This window comes from Rissa tridactyla, chromosome 9, assembly GCF_028500815.1.
Source record: "Rissa tridactyla isolate bRisTri1 chromosome 9, bRisTri1.patW.cur.20221130, whole genome shotgun sequence".
NCBI lineage: Eukaryota > Metazoa > Chordata > Aves > Charadriiformes > Laridae > Rissa > Rissa tridactyla.
Window position 1 is genome coordinate 7367524 of NC_071474.1, and position 14049 is coordinate 7381572.

The following is a 14049-nucleotide window of genomic DNA, read 5'->3' on the forward strand; positions in this document are numbered from 1 at the left end:
AAGGAGACACGCAGCCGTGGAGACCAAGCGGGTCCTGTCGCCCTTCCCCTGCTCGCCCCGGCAGCTGGGGTATGATCCCCATGATCTCCCCTTTCTTGGGCACCGCTCCTGGCCTTGGTCGGGTCTTTTACTGCCCTCTAATGAGGGAAACCAAAACTGCAATTTTTTTTTTTTGTTTCTGTTCATTTTCCTTCTTTGAAAAGCTGAAGGACTCCTTGCACCCCTGCAGCTGGCGGCCAGAGAGATGCTGAGGCCGGGTGGGACACCGGCATCAGCTGAAAACGCGCATTATTTGGGCAAACCCATGCAAAGGCACCCAGAGATCTGAGCCCTGACCTCCCCTCTCCTTCAGTGCCCTGAAGAACTGGCAGCTTTCAGAAAGCACCAATCCCACTCCCTCGCCACCACTTGCACCAGCTCCCAGGAGCTCGGCTTTAGCCAAATCTGCCAAGTCATCCAAAAAATGCCCAGATCATGGGGGGACGGGGATGTCCCTCGCTCGCTGCCCTGCCAAGACATCACCAATGGTCCCCTGCTGTCCAGCCTTGGGCGGCCAGCGGGCAAGAACTCACCTGCATCTCCTGGTGGGACAAAGTGCTGATGCAAGGTGACCCGTGAGTGACCGGGGTGTCCCTGTCCTCGTTAATCACACGTGGCACTGAACCTCCCCCAGGAAGTGGGTGGGGAAGGCCCAGGCCACGCAGGGACCGGCAGCGGTGGCAGCGCTGACCCTGTGGCATCTTGAAGAGGATCAAATTGTTCTCCGGGTCATACTCCATGGACGGCGAAGGTGCAGCTCCAGCCTCTGCGGGCAGCCCCTGGGGGCCCCAAGGTCCTGTCCTGTCCTACCCCTCAGCCTGAAGGACATCGTCCTGTGGTGCGATGGCTGCTCAAGTGCCACAGGTATGGCCTCAAGCCCCGTTTTGGCTGTTCGCGCCCATCCCCGGGCTTCGGTCAGAGCCTTGGCTGCTCCCAGCTTTGCACCCGAGGGCTCGGGGCGAGCGGGGGACACGGCCGTCCCCCAGCCGCTCCTCACCCCCGGCTGGCTGGGAACAGCCACGGCTGCGGAATATCGTTCACCAAAATAACGGCTTTTTGCTGGGAACCGGCTGCCCTCTAGAGGGTCCCCTCCGGCATGGCGTAAAGCGAAAAGCAGGGGCTTCTCGGCCTCCCCGTCCCCTCCCTGCGGTGGGTGCGAGGCATGGTGAGGGTCCTGCTCCCCTTCCTGCTGAGGGACACCCCCCCCGGGTCCCCCCACCGAGACAAGCCATCCGGTAGCCACCAGCCTGGGCGACGCCGACCCGGCCCAGCCACGGCCCCTGCTCTGCCCAGCACCCTGGGATGGCCACCACAGGGCATGGGCCATGGCCTTACGGAGGAGATGCTCCTGTGGGACCACCTGGACCCACCTGGCAGGGAGATGGGGCAAGTCGCATCACGCCAAGGGGTCATTTCCTCATCGGCTTTGACGAGGCCTCAGGATTTCAGCGTTTGCAGCGTGGTGCTGCGGATACGGGCTGGCAGGGGGATGCTGGGCTGAGCTCCTCCCCACGTCCCACGGCATCAGGGTGGCCGTATCCGTACCTGCCCACTGGCCTGGCTCTCTCCTCAGGGCTCTGCTTCTCCAGTTTTCCCGCGGGCAGCCCTGGGTAAGAAATTAACCAGCGCCGAATTAAAAATATCACCTGCCTCAGGTAGATTCACCCCCCTGTGCCCTGGGCAGGGACAACCAGCACAGCCCCCCATAGCCCCCACACCTCTCCCTGCCGCAGCCCCACGGCTCGCGGCCAGTCACTCTTTTTCCATTAGGAAAACCATTTTTCAGGAACATATAACTCAACTGTGAAATTTCACTCTTGGCTGAAACTTGGCCCAGCAGCAGAGAGGCTGGGAAGGGCTGGACCCGGCGGCTCCAGGTGTGAAAAGGGATTTTTACAATGAGCTTTTGTAACTTGGGAGAAATAGCTTCAATCCCAGCACCGTGTCTTGCCCATGTGGGCTTCGGTGTGAACGGGTGGAGGGGAAAGACCAAACCCACAGCAGCCCGCAGGATACCGTCGCATCCCACCTGGGGAGAGGCACGTCCTGCCCAGGAAGGGCTGGGGACAGAGCGGAGAACTCCACTGATGTCGTGGGAGCAGCACTTCTCCTAGAGAAAGGGGAATTCTCCCCAGAAAGGGTCAAAAAGAAGTTTACACACCTCCAGAGATCCAGAAAAGACGGAGGTTGGACAAACGCATAAACATCGGTACCATCCCAGTGAAATCCTGGTGGAAACGGGCTTCTGATCGGGTGGAAATTCCCATCCGAAGGGGTTTCCAAGTCTCTATCACCGCAGACTGCGAAACTATGTAAAACAGCCAAGAAGAACATGCTTATTCCTGCAGAGTGAAAATACCCATCCCGGCATGCCCGTGGCTCGCAGGAAAGGGCCCCGTGATCCCGTAAGAGCCCCAGTTTTAGGCACTCGCCCAATGCTTCCACCCGAGCGGCCGCCGCACCGAGGGGCTGCAGGACCCCCCCAGACACACCACGCTGGCGCGGTTCTGAAAATCTCAGTAACACTTTTTAATATACAAGAATCAAAAGTACAGCAGTTTTACAATGTAGGAAAATTTAATACATACTATATAAACAACATATTTACATCAGAAATCACTAGGACAGTGGCATTTTTTTCACAAATATAAATTAATATTAATTACTGTTTTTAGTCAACAGGTTTAAAAGTCCACATTTTTACAGTAAGAGTCCTTCTCTCCCCGGAGGGGAGACGGAGGTCAGGAGGAAATGGGTGAAAGCAGAATAGTATTTTTGCGTGGATCACTTAAAACTGTTCACGTAATGACTTCAGAGCGCTGTTTAAGTATCCACTTCGGTTGGGCACCGCATTGCCTGTCCCCGCAGCAGGTTTTGGGCCGCAGGACTTCCATCGTATGAATTCACGACTTTACACCATTTCCAAAGGGGTCAGGCTGAAAAACTCTCTTTTTTTAAAAAAAAAAAAAAAGAAAACCCAGCAAGTTGCTACTTTGTCCTGCAGCGAGGCTAGAGGGAATCCCGCAGCTGGTTGGGAAGGAAGAGCTGTACCAGATGTTGACACAAACACCGCAGTGAGGTTTATGGCTGTGGACCCGTCCCCTCCGATCCCACTCACATCCAAGTGACTGTGTCTGGTCCCTATGTCGAGGGGACATAAAACACATGCGTGCGTGTGCGTGGGCTCAGGGAGGATTTTCTCCCAAATCTAGTTCTCCAGCTTCATTAAAGCCCAACCCAGTGAAGACCCACCCACCATGAGTGAACAAAACTATGTGACTTCAGTGTCGGGCTAACGTGACAGCAGGGACAGCTCTTCAGTGGATACGGGTAAAGCTTTTGCTGTTGCCCAAAAAAAGGAAACCCCAACCAAGCTCACACCTGGAACGAGCAGAAACCCCCCCACGCCTGCACACAGAAAACGCCTCTTGCTGGGGCTCCAAGTTTTCCTGCACCAACCGTAACACTGGTCTGGCCAGTATTGCCTTTTGCTACAAGTGTATGGCACGAGCTTTCCATCACGATAGCACCGCTTGGCGAACAAAAAGAGCAATTCTCTTTGCCCCTCCCAGGTTTCTTCCATTTTCACATTAAAAGCTAATACCTCTGAAAAGAAAGGACCTCTTTGTTGAATACCGCAGCAAGCGCGCCTGCAATCACAGCTTAGTGAGAAACACCGCGGAAACACGCTGTCTCAACACCTCCCGTCACCCGGCAGCTCCAAGGGGGACCGTGGAAGACTTGCCTTCACCTCCTCCTGCGCAGGTAAACACAAGTGTTAACACTTTCTCGGGGCAGTACGGAGCCCCTGAGGAAGCAAAACTGCCCTGCATTTGGTGGAAATCTTGCAAAATGAAAACAAAAGGGGAGCAAAACACTTCCTGCGTGTCCTGTTAAAGCAGCGGGCTCGGAAAGGCGGGATTGAGGGCAACAGATTCCAAGGGATGCACTGCATGGAGGGAGGGTGGAAGGAAGTATTAGTGTTGGTTTGTGTGCACCTTCCAAGGCACTGGCTGGAGTCAGGAAGCCAGCCCTGAACACCCATCTCCCCTCAGCCTTTCAGGGAAAAAACATCACAGCTTATTAGGGTCAGATACTGGCATCTTAATAGGAAGCCCAGCTTCTGTTCCCCACCAAAAAGAGGAGTCTGGAACAGCCTGGTCTTCAATACTGAGCTCCGGGAGATGACCCATCCCTGGACACCAGGCTCAGGGCAGCCTGGCTGTTGGGAGAGCTTTGTGGTCTCCAGGGATGTGACTCTATGGACAAAGACCTAGGACCTGAAAAATAATCACCCAAACTACTCCTGGCCAGCAATCTGTGCGCGGCCCCTCTCACCACACCAGTCTGCAGCCCGGGCACTGTTCTGCATCACACATTGGGGCTCGAATACTTGGAGGAGTGTTTGCTCTGAAGTCCACTAAGCTGGGCTGCAGACTCCTCTCTTCCCTCTGCCCTGCTGGGCTCCTAAGACATTTGCTCCAAGGATTTTTAATTCTCCCCCTGCTCACTTAGGTGCCGAGCCCTCAGGCACGTTTCCAATGTCGACAGACAGAAGGTCTTTCAGCAATTCAGAGTTACTGCTGACTGCTGGCAGGGTGGCAGGAAGGTGACTGCTGAACAGTGATCAGTCCACTGGATTCCTATTTAACTCTGCTCTGCCATCCCTTATGCTTTTGTTGCAGTACAGTTTTGTGATCACTGTTTTCACGAAGTGCAGAGAGAAGTGACTTGCCCAAAGACTGGAGCACCTCAGTGGCAGGGAGATTAGGAACTTCAGGAGCCCTAGATACCCAGAGCCACCTTTTGACCTTGCAGCTCCCAGCCAGCATCTGTTAGTTCCTGGACCATCCAAGCTGCCCATGTCAGAAGAGAAGAGGAGTTTTGTTACAAATTCCTGAGCCCTGTCCACTGGGAAATACTGCTCTCACCCCAATCTTTTTTCCTACTGGTTAGAAGAGAACTAAGCCTTTGCTAAGGAAGTTTTGTCTATTTTTCACATATCCCAAAGCCCCCTGGAGTCAAGATTTGCCAGTTCCAGCCCTGGAGATGGGAGGAAGATCCCCCACACCTCTTCTGTTGCAGGGGACACAAGAGCAATCAAAGCAGAGCCAGTTTCTTGAAATGGATAAAGACACGGAAATGATAATGTGGGCCAGGAAAGCAATGGATTGTCACCAGCATGGCTCCAACTCCTTTGGAGACACTCTGCAGGGAGACATCGAGTCCCTCTTTCAACCAAGCTTGGCTGCTGAGGGACTCTCCTGTCCCTCCTTGAACATATTCTCCCATTGCCCTGTGCTGGTTACAGACAAAGCCCAGCCCAACCAGTTTATCCCCAATCCCAAAGCAGCATCTGTCACGTAACATCAAGTCAGAGCAGGCACGCAGCCTTCTGCACGATCCTAAGCAGCATCGATCCACCTTCTCGGTTTGGGGAAACACTGGCTGGGGAAAATTCCCTTGGGTCCATTGGAATGGGGAAAACCAAAACAAAACGAAGAATGAGGCAGCAAGGGTGGTTCCAGAGTTCAATGGTAAAAGAGGGGAAAGGAAATGGGAATCCAAACCGAGAGCTAGGGAAAAAATCTTCCTCCACCTACTCCCCCAAAATCCTCCTTGACCCAGCAAGATGATAGCAGCATGTTCAGAGTTTCTGATTGCTGGCTTGGAGAAACCAGCCGCTGTTGCATCAAACCAAGTATTTCAGACGTGCGCTTTCCCCCCCTCTCAGTCACTTTATGTTTTCCGAATGTTCCAGTTATAATCTGGATTGTTTTTCTGTTCTAACGACCTATCCAGAGGTGACCTGTGATCGAGAGGTGACTTGGAATCGTGGGGGGATTTCTGAGAGGGGGGCGAGCGAGGGTCCGACACTGCAGGGTGAGGTGGCGGGAGAGGCTGTTTGTAATCTCCCGATTTGTCTGTGTGGAAGGACCGGTAGTGGTCCGAAGGTCCTTGGCCATGGTATCCCATGGGTGGCCTGTGATCAGACATCCGTCGGAAATCCTGCTGGTGGTAGTTCTGAGGCCTGAACTCATCGGATCGTCGACGCTTGGAATCATGGTGGTGCCTGCAGAGAGAAAACAAATGGATGGAGATCAGCTCCCCAAGGAACACCTGACCACCATGGCCAGGTACATCACTGCAAACTCTTCCCAGCCTTTCCGAGATGAAAGGGGATTACCTGTCATAATAATCTCGGTGGCCTCTGTGGTCTCGGTCACTGTTGTACTGTTCGTATGGCCTCTTGCGGGAGAGGTTATTTGGTCTGTAGTTCCCAGAGCTCCGGTGGGGCTCTCCACGAGATCGCCGATCCCCGTAGTGGTGGTCCTTGTACCAGTGCTGCTCATACTGGTGATGCCGCTCCCCACCCCACATCTGGTTGCTGTTGCCACCGTAGTTGAACTTTCGATCCCTCTGCCATTCTCCTCGGTCTGCAATGAGGAAAGCACCAGTAAGTGTCTTTCATACTTTAGTTTAAACCCATTACTTTGCTGAATTCTCAAAGAAATTATAACTATTGCTGTGGGCCTTTAACTTTCTCCTCCCTCAACTACGTGGGCCCAATTTTATTCTCTGAATTTCTTTATCATTACTTTAGCAAATCTTATTCTGTCCTATTCTTATACTCTTTTCATCACTATATCACCATGTTTTCTAGACCAGCGAGAAGCACAGTGGCAATAATATGTTCCATCCCATCACTTTTAAACCTGACCAGACGCAAGTTCCGGAAGGATTTGTGTCCAAGAGCAAACAGCCAGGAGGTTGGAAGGGATGGTCTCTCCTGGCTTGCCGGCACTCACCTGTGTTGCTGAAATGTCTCTTGTTTGGATGACCGTAGTTGTCACGCGGGTGCCCGTGCATCTGCTGCTGGGCATGGGATGGGGGCATGTGGATCTTCTGGGAATGGGGATTGTGAGGCACATGAGACTGGGACATCACAGAATCGCGGCTGGAGCCTGAAGGCTCTGGGCGGAACGGCTTCTTCATGCTGGACATGTCCTCCTTCTTCTTCTGCTCCTGCAAGGCAGAAGAGAGGGTTACAGCTCAACTGCTCTTCCACCAAAAGATTCAGACTAGGAGAGCAAGAGCCTTATCTGTCAGGCTCCGGATTTTTCTGCAGACTCCCCACGCTGTGGGCCACTTGAGGACTTGGTGAACCAACTGTGGCCAAGCGTAATATGAATGGCAATGGTACAAACGTGGTGGGTGGACAGGCACAATTTTGCCCCATGCGACTCTGCTTCTACATCCCATCCCTACAGGGCAGCATTCCCAGACTTTTCACTCTAAAGAAGAACTCAACGCAACATTCCACACCAAGCAATGCTTTTTCTTGGTCAGAACAGCCAGAACAAGGTGACCAGTGTTGTTAGGTGAAGGGAGAAATGCCACATGAAAGAGAAGGCAAATGCAACCAGACTGTTTAGATGTTAAGAAAATCACAGACTGCCAACAACAATAAAGCAAGCCCATGATAAGAGGCAAAAAAGTATTGACACTTCAAGTGTGACAACTTTTAAAAACAGTACACAGACAGACAGCAATCGGAGGGAAGGCACTTCAGGTCTCACCTCCTCTTCCTGCGATCTTTTCTTATGAGCCATCTTGTAGAGTTTGTGCAGTTTTCTGGCATCAAATTCTGTGAATTTTGACACAAATATCCATAGGTTCCTGGAAGGACATGAACATTGTCTGTTAATTGCTACATCAGCAGTTTAATTGCCAACTGCTTTCAAACTAACATCAAATCAGTTCTACCCTCTCTGGAAAAGAGTCTCAAACCCAGCCCAGGACAGGATGATCAGAAGAGATCTGGAACCAAGCTCTTCAAAGTAAAATAAAGAGGTTTGCATTGGTTTATCTAAACTAGCTCTGAAATCAATTTAAATGAAACACCTTGCATTGTTTCAAGTTGTTGAAACAACTTGCAGACAAAACCCTCACCTGACACTGGTCGTGGACTGAGTGGGCTAGAGAACATAAGATCTCACAGGTTAAATAAGAGGCAAATGGCACACTCATCCACATAAAACCCTCTGACTACCGTTTTTAAATATCGTAGACCAGCCAAAGAAAACAAAATGATCCCCCACCTTCTCCATAGTTTGATATGATCCTGGTCGGTGTAGGCTTTAAGGCACTCAGAGATGCGGTCCCCAATTTTTAGGAGGCAGTTGCGCGTGTGCTCCAGCTGTTCTTGAACCGTCAGTCCCTTATCAGGCTTATCGAGTTGCTTCAGTGCTTTTTTGACTGGTCTCATCCTTTCCTTGCACTTGAAAAAGCAACAGAGAGCACAAAGTCATTAATTTGGCACAGGGCTCTTAATCAGACAGAGCTAGAAGAAGTTCATTAGCATGAGATATTAGCTTTATCTGACCATTAGGCAATGAGAAATCAGCTATGAAAATAGCTATTTGTTAGACATGCTGCAGAAAATAATGAGGAAAAGACGAGAGTCTCCCCATCTCCACCGCTGCCCCTTTTCAAGGGGAACAGTTTGCTTTGCAAACCGTAATCGCACACGGTTTGCTCTTTGCCCTGATCCCACGGCAGGCAGGGAAGCATAACCGAGCACTGACATGCTGAACCAGCAGCCCCAGCTGAATGAGCGCTCACTCAATAACCTCCCTGTCCATCCCCATCTGTGGGCGCTTTAATCTATTGCTTTTACCCAAACTGGAAAACATGAGATGAAAGCACCACCTTTGTCGGCTGCGCTCATCAACACTGTGCACAGACAGTAAATCAGACAGGTCTCTACTGCCTGTCTGGACCTCTCATGCATCACAGAGGGAAAGTAAAAGGAAAAAACAGACACAAAAAAAAATAACACAAGACCCACAGGGAATACACAGATTTTAATTTAGAGAACTGTTGCTAAAAAGCGATATTTCAGCACTTCCCTGTGCAAGTCAGGCCAAGGAGATTCTGTCATGACAACTTTTACTAAAAGGCTATTTTCACAAGCAGCCTTGCAAGCGCGTTTGTTGCAAGAGCATTAACACAGCTCAGGAAGTGCTTACAGCTCAGACAACTCCGCACCTCCCACCGCCATAGCAAGGTCACCCTCAAAACTCTCCTGTATTTCCCCACCTGGAAGAGCCATAATAGCTCCTTGGCTTCTACAGGAGAATGGCTACCACCTAAGGCTGCAGGGTCTTCTGTAACCCAGGGCTGTCAAACGAGCAGGAGGAAATTATCAGCTGAAGAAGAGAGCCCTTCTGCATGTCCTGTTGACATGCTGCCTTCGTCTGCCCTGGATGACATCCCTGGCAGAGCCAGGGGGTGAACATGCGCGCTCATGCACAGCTGAATTTTGAGGAGAGTTATCTGAACCCTTGAACAGTGCAACTGCTTGGTGAGAATCAGGAGCTGAAAGAGCTTTGAAGTTTCTTCCAGTTGAAGCGTCATTTACAGCAGCCAGCTGGTAGGCACAGAGGCGGCTGGTGGACAACTCTCGTACAGGGTTGTCCTGCCATGCTCTCAGACTGGCCAGAGGAAATCACAGTGGGGCACTAGAAGGGGGCTCACACCCTGACACCTAAAACACATCCTTGGATAACATGTAAGCAAAAACCCTAGCTGCCTTGCTGGGCTTTCTGCCACTGTCCTCCCATCTCCCGAGGGAAATACTCACTATGCTGAATGTTTCTTGGTCCAGATCGTCATCCTCGTCTTCTCCAATGGGGATCGGTTCACTCCCTGCAGTAATGTGGACAGGACCTTGTGATCTCTTCCCTTTACTTCCAGATTTGGCTTCACCACCTTTAGGCTTTACAAGGACAAATTACACACATCACATGATGAGCCAGACTGCAGGATCCCAAGTGATCCAACTAACAACCTCCACACTATTGTTACTGGCAGCTGTTAAACCCTGGGCACCGCTCCTACAACTTTCCTCCCAAGATCTCAAATTGTTTAGCTATAATGCCTCTATTTAGCTTTACGTCATCCCTGAGGGAGTAGAGAGAAGTCAGAGTCAACATTTTGGACATGAATACGATATTCATACTCATGGAGAGAAAAACAGCGTTGAAGACTTGGAAGAGAGGTTAAGATAAAGAATATATATCCCTTGCAAAGGACAGAGCTCAGAGTACTCTCATGTCTACAAGGATCTGCAACTTAGTGATGCCACTAGTCCTCAGACCCTCTGGAAAGTAACCTCAAATCATGGCCCGTTAGGGTAAATTTTGACTTATATGACTTACCTGTAGTCAAAGCCCTTTAGAGTCAAAGTCATACCAAAAATCACTGGAAAGCAAACTTTCCCCTACATATGCAACAAAACGTCTTGGTTTGCACTTATGACCTCAGTGTCAAAACACACTGGGCATGCAGTACATACCTGTTCCTTGGACAGGTACTTCAGGTCATTATTACAGAAGCTTTTACTCCCCTTCCAATTTGAACCCAGCCTCAGGGCAGTTGTACCCAAAACTCATGGGACAGTTTAGTCCACAACATACCGTTGATGTTGAAACACTCATTCTGGTGAGTCCTGAATTGCCACAAGGACAACTCACAGTCTTGGTGGTGTGGACGGCTGGGTTATTTGGGGTGAATTTAAATTAGAGGGGAATACAGACAAGGAGCTGCCAAGCTTGTCATAAATCACAGCTGAACAGAACTTTGATCTGAGTGCTCCAGGCTCTTCCCCCTTTCTTTCTTAACATCAGCTATTTGGCCATATCGCTGTCACAGGGACAGCCTTTCTTTTTCGCTCACATTCCATCAAGCTTTAGGATACATTGCTTTCTCCACTTTTTGTTGCAATTCTTCACAAAAAGAATCCAAGAGGACTGAACATGGGATACCACCTCACCCCACAGCGCTTCGCTGATGTCTCTTCACACAGGGCCTTTAGTGAATCATAAGTCTCATAACTTGTCCTTCTGCTCAAAGAGTTTCCTCTCTCTTAAACTGCTCCAGAGAGTACTGCATACCTTTTCTTTCTTGTCTTTTGTCTTCTTTTTCTCTTTATCGCTTTCCTTTTCTTTCTTAGTGGTTGTCTGTTTTTCCTTGTTCTCTTTATTCTCTTTCTTCTTCTGTTTCTTTTTCACGGGGCTCTTTTCCAAGCCATCCTCCTAAAAAAAAAAACAATCAGTCACAGCACAAAGTTGGAGTCCATCACCTCACGTACACTTTCTTCCATAAAACTTACATCCTTGAAACACAGGCAATTTTTGAGGTCCATCCAAATTTGCCCTCGCACCTCTTTAACCAGACAGCAAGCCCTACTTAACCAGCTGCAACCCACCCAACCCTTGGAAAAAAGGGTATAAAAACCAGGCGAGCCCCAATCTGTAACTAGCTGGCAAACTGCAGATAAGCACCGCTTTCCTTTGCCAGCTGCGCTTGAGAATGCTCAGCCCCTAAGGTAGATACTGATCAGCACATGAACAAAAACCCTTAGACTTCAAGCCAAACCACTCAAAGAGAGAAGGTTTTCTAAGCAACAGCATGACCTTGGTAAACTCCAGCTTCACCACCGGCTGACGTACTGAGAAGGAGAGGGAAACAATTCTTCTTTCTCTCCTTTATAAGGGCAACAGAGTTTGTCCTGAGACAACCTTTCCTCCAAGTCAATACGTGGATGTGTGTGGCCATTCTAGGATCCATCAAAACACTTAAAAGCACCAATGTAAAAGAGTGGGTGGGAAAGGTCCTTCTTTCACGCCGAGAGCTGGATGTGCTTTTGTGAATTTGCCAGCCTCCTGTGGGAATGCACTCCACGGTGTCCCCTGACTCCACAGGGCATTTGCTAGTGGTGCTTCTCAAGGTGAGTTTCTGCCGTAACAACAGAGCTCAAGGAAACCTGGAAACACCGCTAGCCACCGAGTTGACTCACCTTGACTTCACCTTCTTCTGACTGGTTGTCTGAGTGCCGAGGAGAGGAGAGTTCGTTCCCATGCTCATCTTTGACTTTGGGAGCCTTGTTCTCTTTCTTTACTCGTGGTTTCCTCTTCTTTAGCTTGCCCTGGTGAAAACACAGAACAAGTCAGAGCAAGCAAACAGCTACAGCTGCTTCCTGAGGATATACCCCATCTCCTGAACGTCTCACCAACAGCTGCCGGTCCTGCAGAGCAGCAGGAAACCTGATGAGCCCGAGTTCTTCAGCAAATGTAATAGTTAATTACTTGTCCCTTACTAATTATCATTTCAGTATCACAGACAAGTCCATATTCTGTCATGTAGATGATGTTCAGTGACCTGGGAACACAGGCTCTCTCCTACCATCAGCAAACCACTCATTCTGAAAGCCCCAGAATCAAGCGGCCACATCTCACCTCTTCCCCATCTTTCAAGTTTTCTTTCTTGTCCAGATCTTTCTTCAGCAGTTTCAGTAGATAATCAACTCGGGTCTGGAGCTGTTTTCCCTGAGGTTTCTTATCTGTCTCAACAGGTAGGATCTTTGATAAAGAAGAAGAAAAAAAAAATACACCCAGATGTACCTATATCAAACACTGACAAAAGAGATACACACTAGCAGCAGTCCTTCCAGGTCCAGCAAAGGGTTGGAGATGCTGCACCTTCTCGGGGAACAAGAAGGTTCAAGTATTTCTTCCAGCTCCCACACAGACTCTCCCTGTCTAGCCAAAAGCAAAGCTCCTATAGCAAGCATCCCTCCCCCTGGCCTTTTGCAGAAGTGAAAGGACCCCAAGGAAGCTCTCTAGATTCTCTATGATCTTTCTGGTAGAAGAAAAGAAACTTTGCAAATTGTATGTGGGACTCTGAGTTGCAAAACTGAGTCCGCTCCCCTTGACAAATCAGCTTTGTTTGTGACAGCCTTATCACCGCAGGGTGGTCCTCTTTGGTAACCTGAGACATTGCTACAGCAATGATACAGATGCAGAATTTTGAGCAGAAAACAAGGCTGCAAGGTGCCATATTGTGGAGGAAGTATCTCAGTTTGCTAACTCTGGTTACCTTGACACGTCATCGGAAATTGGGTGGCATGTCTCAGGCAATTGTTTCCTTTGGAAAATGCCTTTCTGAACTTCACGTAGGAGGGCTCTCAAGCCACATTGTGATCTTTGCTAAAGGCACTAGCGGGGATGTCATGGGAATGCAGCAGATTGTCAGCAAAGCTGGTGTAGAGAGTCCCGATGTTCTTCAGCCCTATGTTGCAGTTTGCTCTCCTTCCACTGTGCTGACACAACGGATGGCGGCTTATTTTTAACCTGGATCATTTCAACATGGCCCCCACAAACGGTTCTTATGGGAATGACTGAGGAACAGAGGAACTAGATGGAGGCTTTCCAGCTGGCTTTGCTGCCGTAGCCAGTCATGTAACCATACCCTCAAAGCTAACACAGACCAGTCTTGAAACAAGCAGTGTCAAATCTGTGAAAAATTATTTCCACGCAGAAATTCAGACTCGGCTTCTTGTGAGATGCTCAAGGAAATATCAAGTCACAATTATGCAATGCACCGTCTACACTGTGCACGTAACCACACATGTCAGCATTACCATTTTCTTCCTGCATCATTTCAGTGTGGTTCATATGGTACCATTCAGAGAAAATTTACTGCCAATCAAGTAACGCAACTCTGCTTTCCATCAAGCATGTAACATTCCATGGAGGTCACTGTTTTCCTCATTATTATTTATTATTATTTTTGGAGTGGTTACAAACATAAACATCTGTTTCTGGAGTAAATCAAACATGTTGTCTATGAACACTGCAACAGACCCAATGCAAGCAACAAGCAAAGCGACCTACCTTATCAGATAACTTCAATTCCGGATCTGTTTTAATTAGCTCCCAGTTTCCATAACCATGCTCGTAAATTCCCACTAACAAGCGAGAATCCTCCTCCACTCCCCAGTCTACATCAAAATGGGCAGCTTTGACACGGCACGTCAGGCGGTACCTGAAGGCATTTCAAACATGAGCTACTTTTAATGCTGCGGAGGATAAAGCAAATCCACATATCTAGGCTATTCTCTTTCCACTACAAAATCCAAATTCCCTGAGCCTCTATCTGCATTGC

The 14049-nt window shown here is 49.4% G+C and overlaps 1 protein-coding gene across 10 annotated transcripts in view; it reads right to left on the bottom strand.

Moving 5' to 3' along the window:
- Window positions 1-2544: 2544 nt before the first annotated feature.
- The window catches only part of CHD2 (chromodomain helicase DNA binding protein 2), a 92511-nt gene continuing 81006 nt past the window's right edge, over window positions 2545-14049 (bottom strand). For all 10 annotated transcript variants that reach the window (XM_054214817.1, XM_054214816.1, XM_054214821.1 and 7 more), the window contains 10 exons: window positions 13779-13929; window positions 12342-12464; window positions 11903-12031; window positions 10998-11138; window positions 9686-9820; window positions 8142-8320; window positions 7620-7719; window positions 6849-7065; window positions 6227-6476; window positions 2545-6112 (listed from right to left, as the gene is read on the bottom strand). In XM_054214817.1, the coding sequence (XP_054070792.1) occupies window positions 5779-6112; window positions 6227-6476; window positions 6849-7065; window positions 7620-7719; window positions 8142-8320; window positions 9686-9820; window positions 10998-11138; window positions 11903-12031; window positions 12342-12464; window positions 13779-13929 (1759 nt within the window). In that variant the 3' untranslated portion in view covers window positions 2545-5778. The remainder of the gene's footprint in view (window positions 6113-6226; window positions 6477-6848; window positions 7066-7619; window positions 7720-8141; window positions 8321-9685; window positions 9821-10997; window positions 11139-11902; window positions 12032-12341; window positions 12465-13778; window positions 13930-14049) is intronic.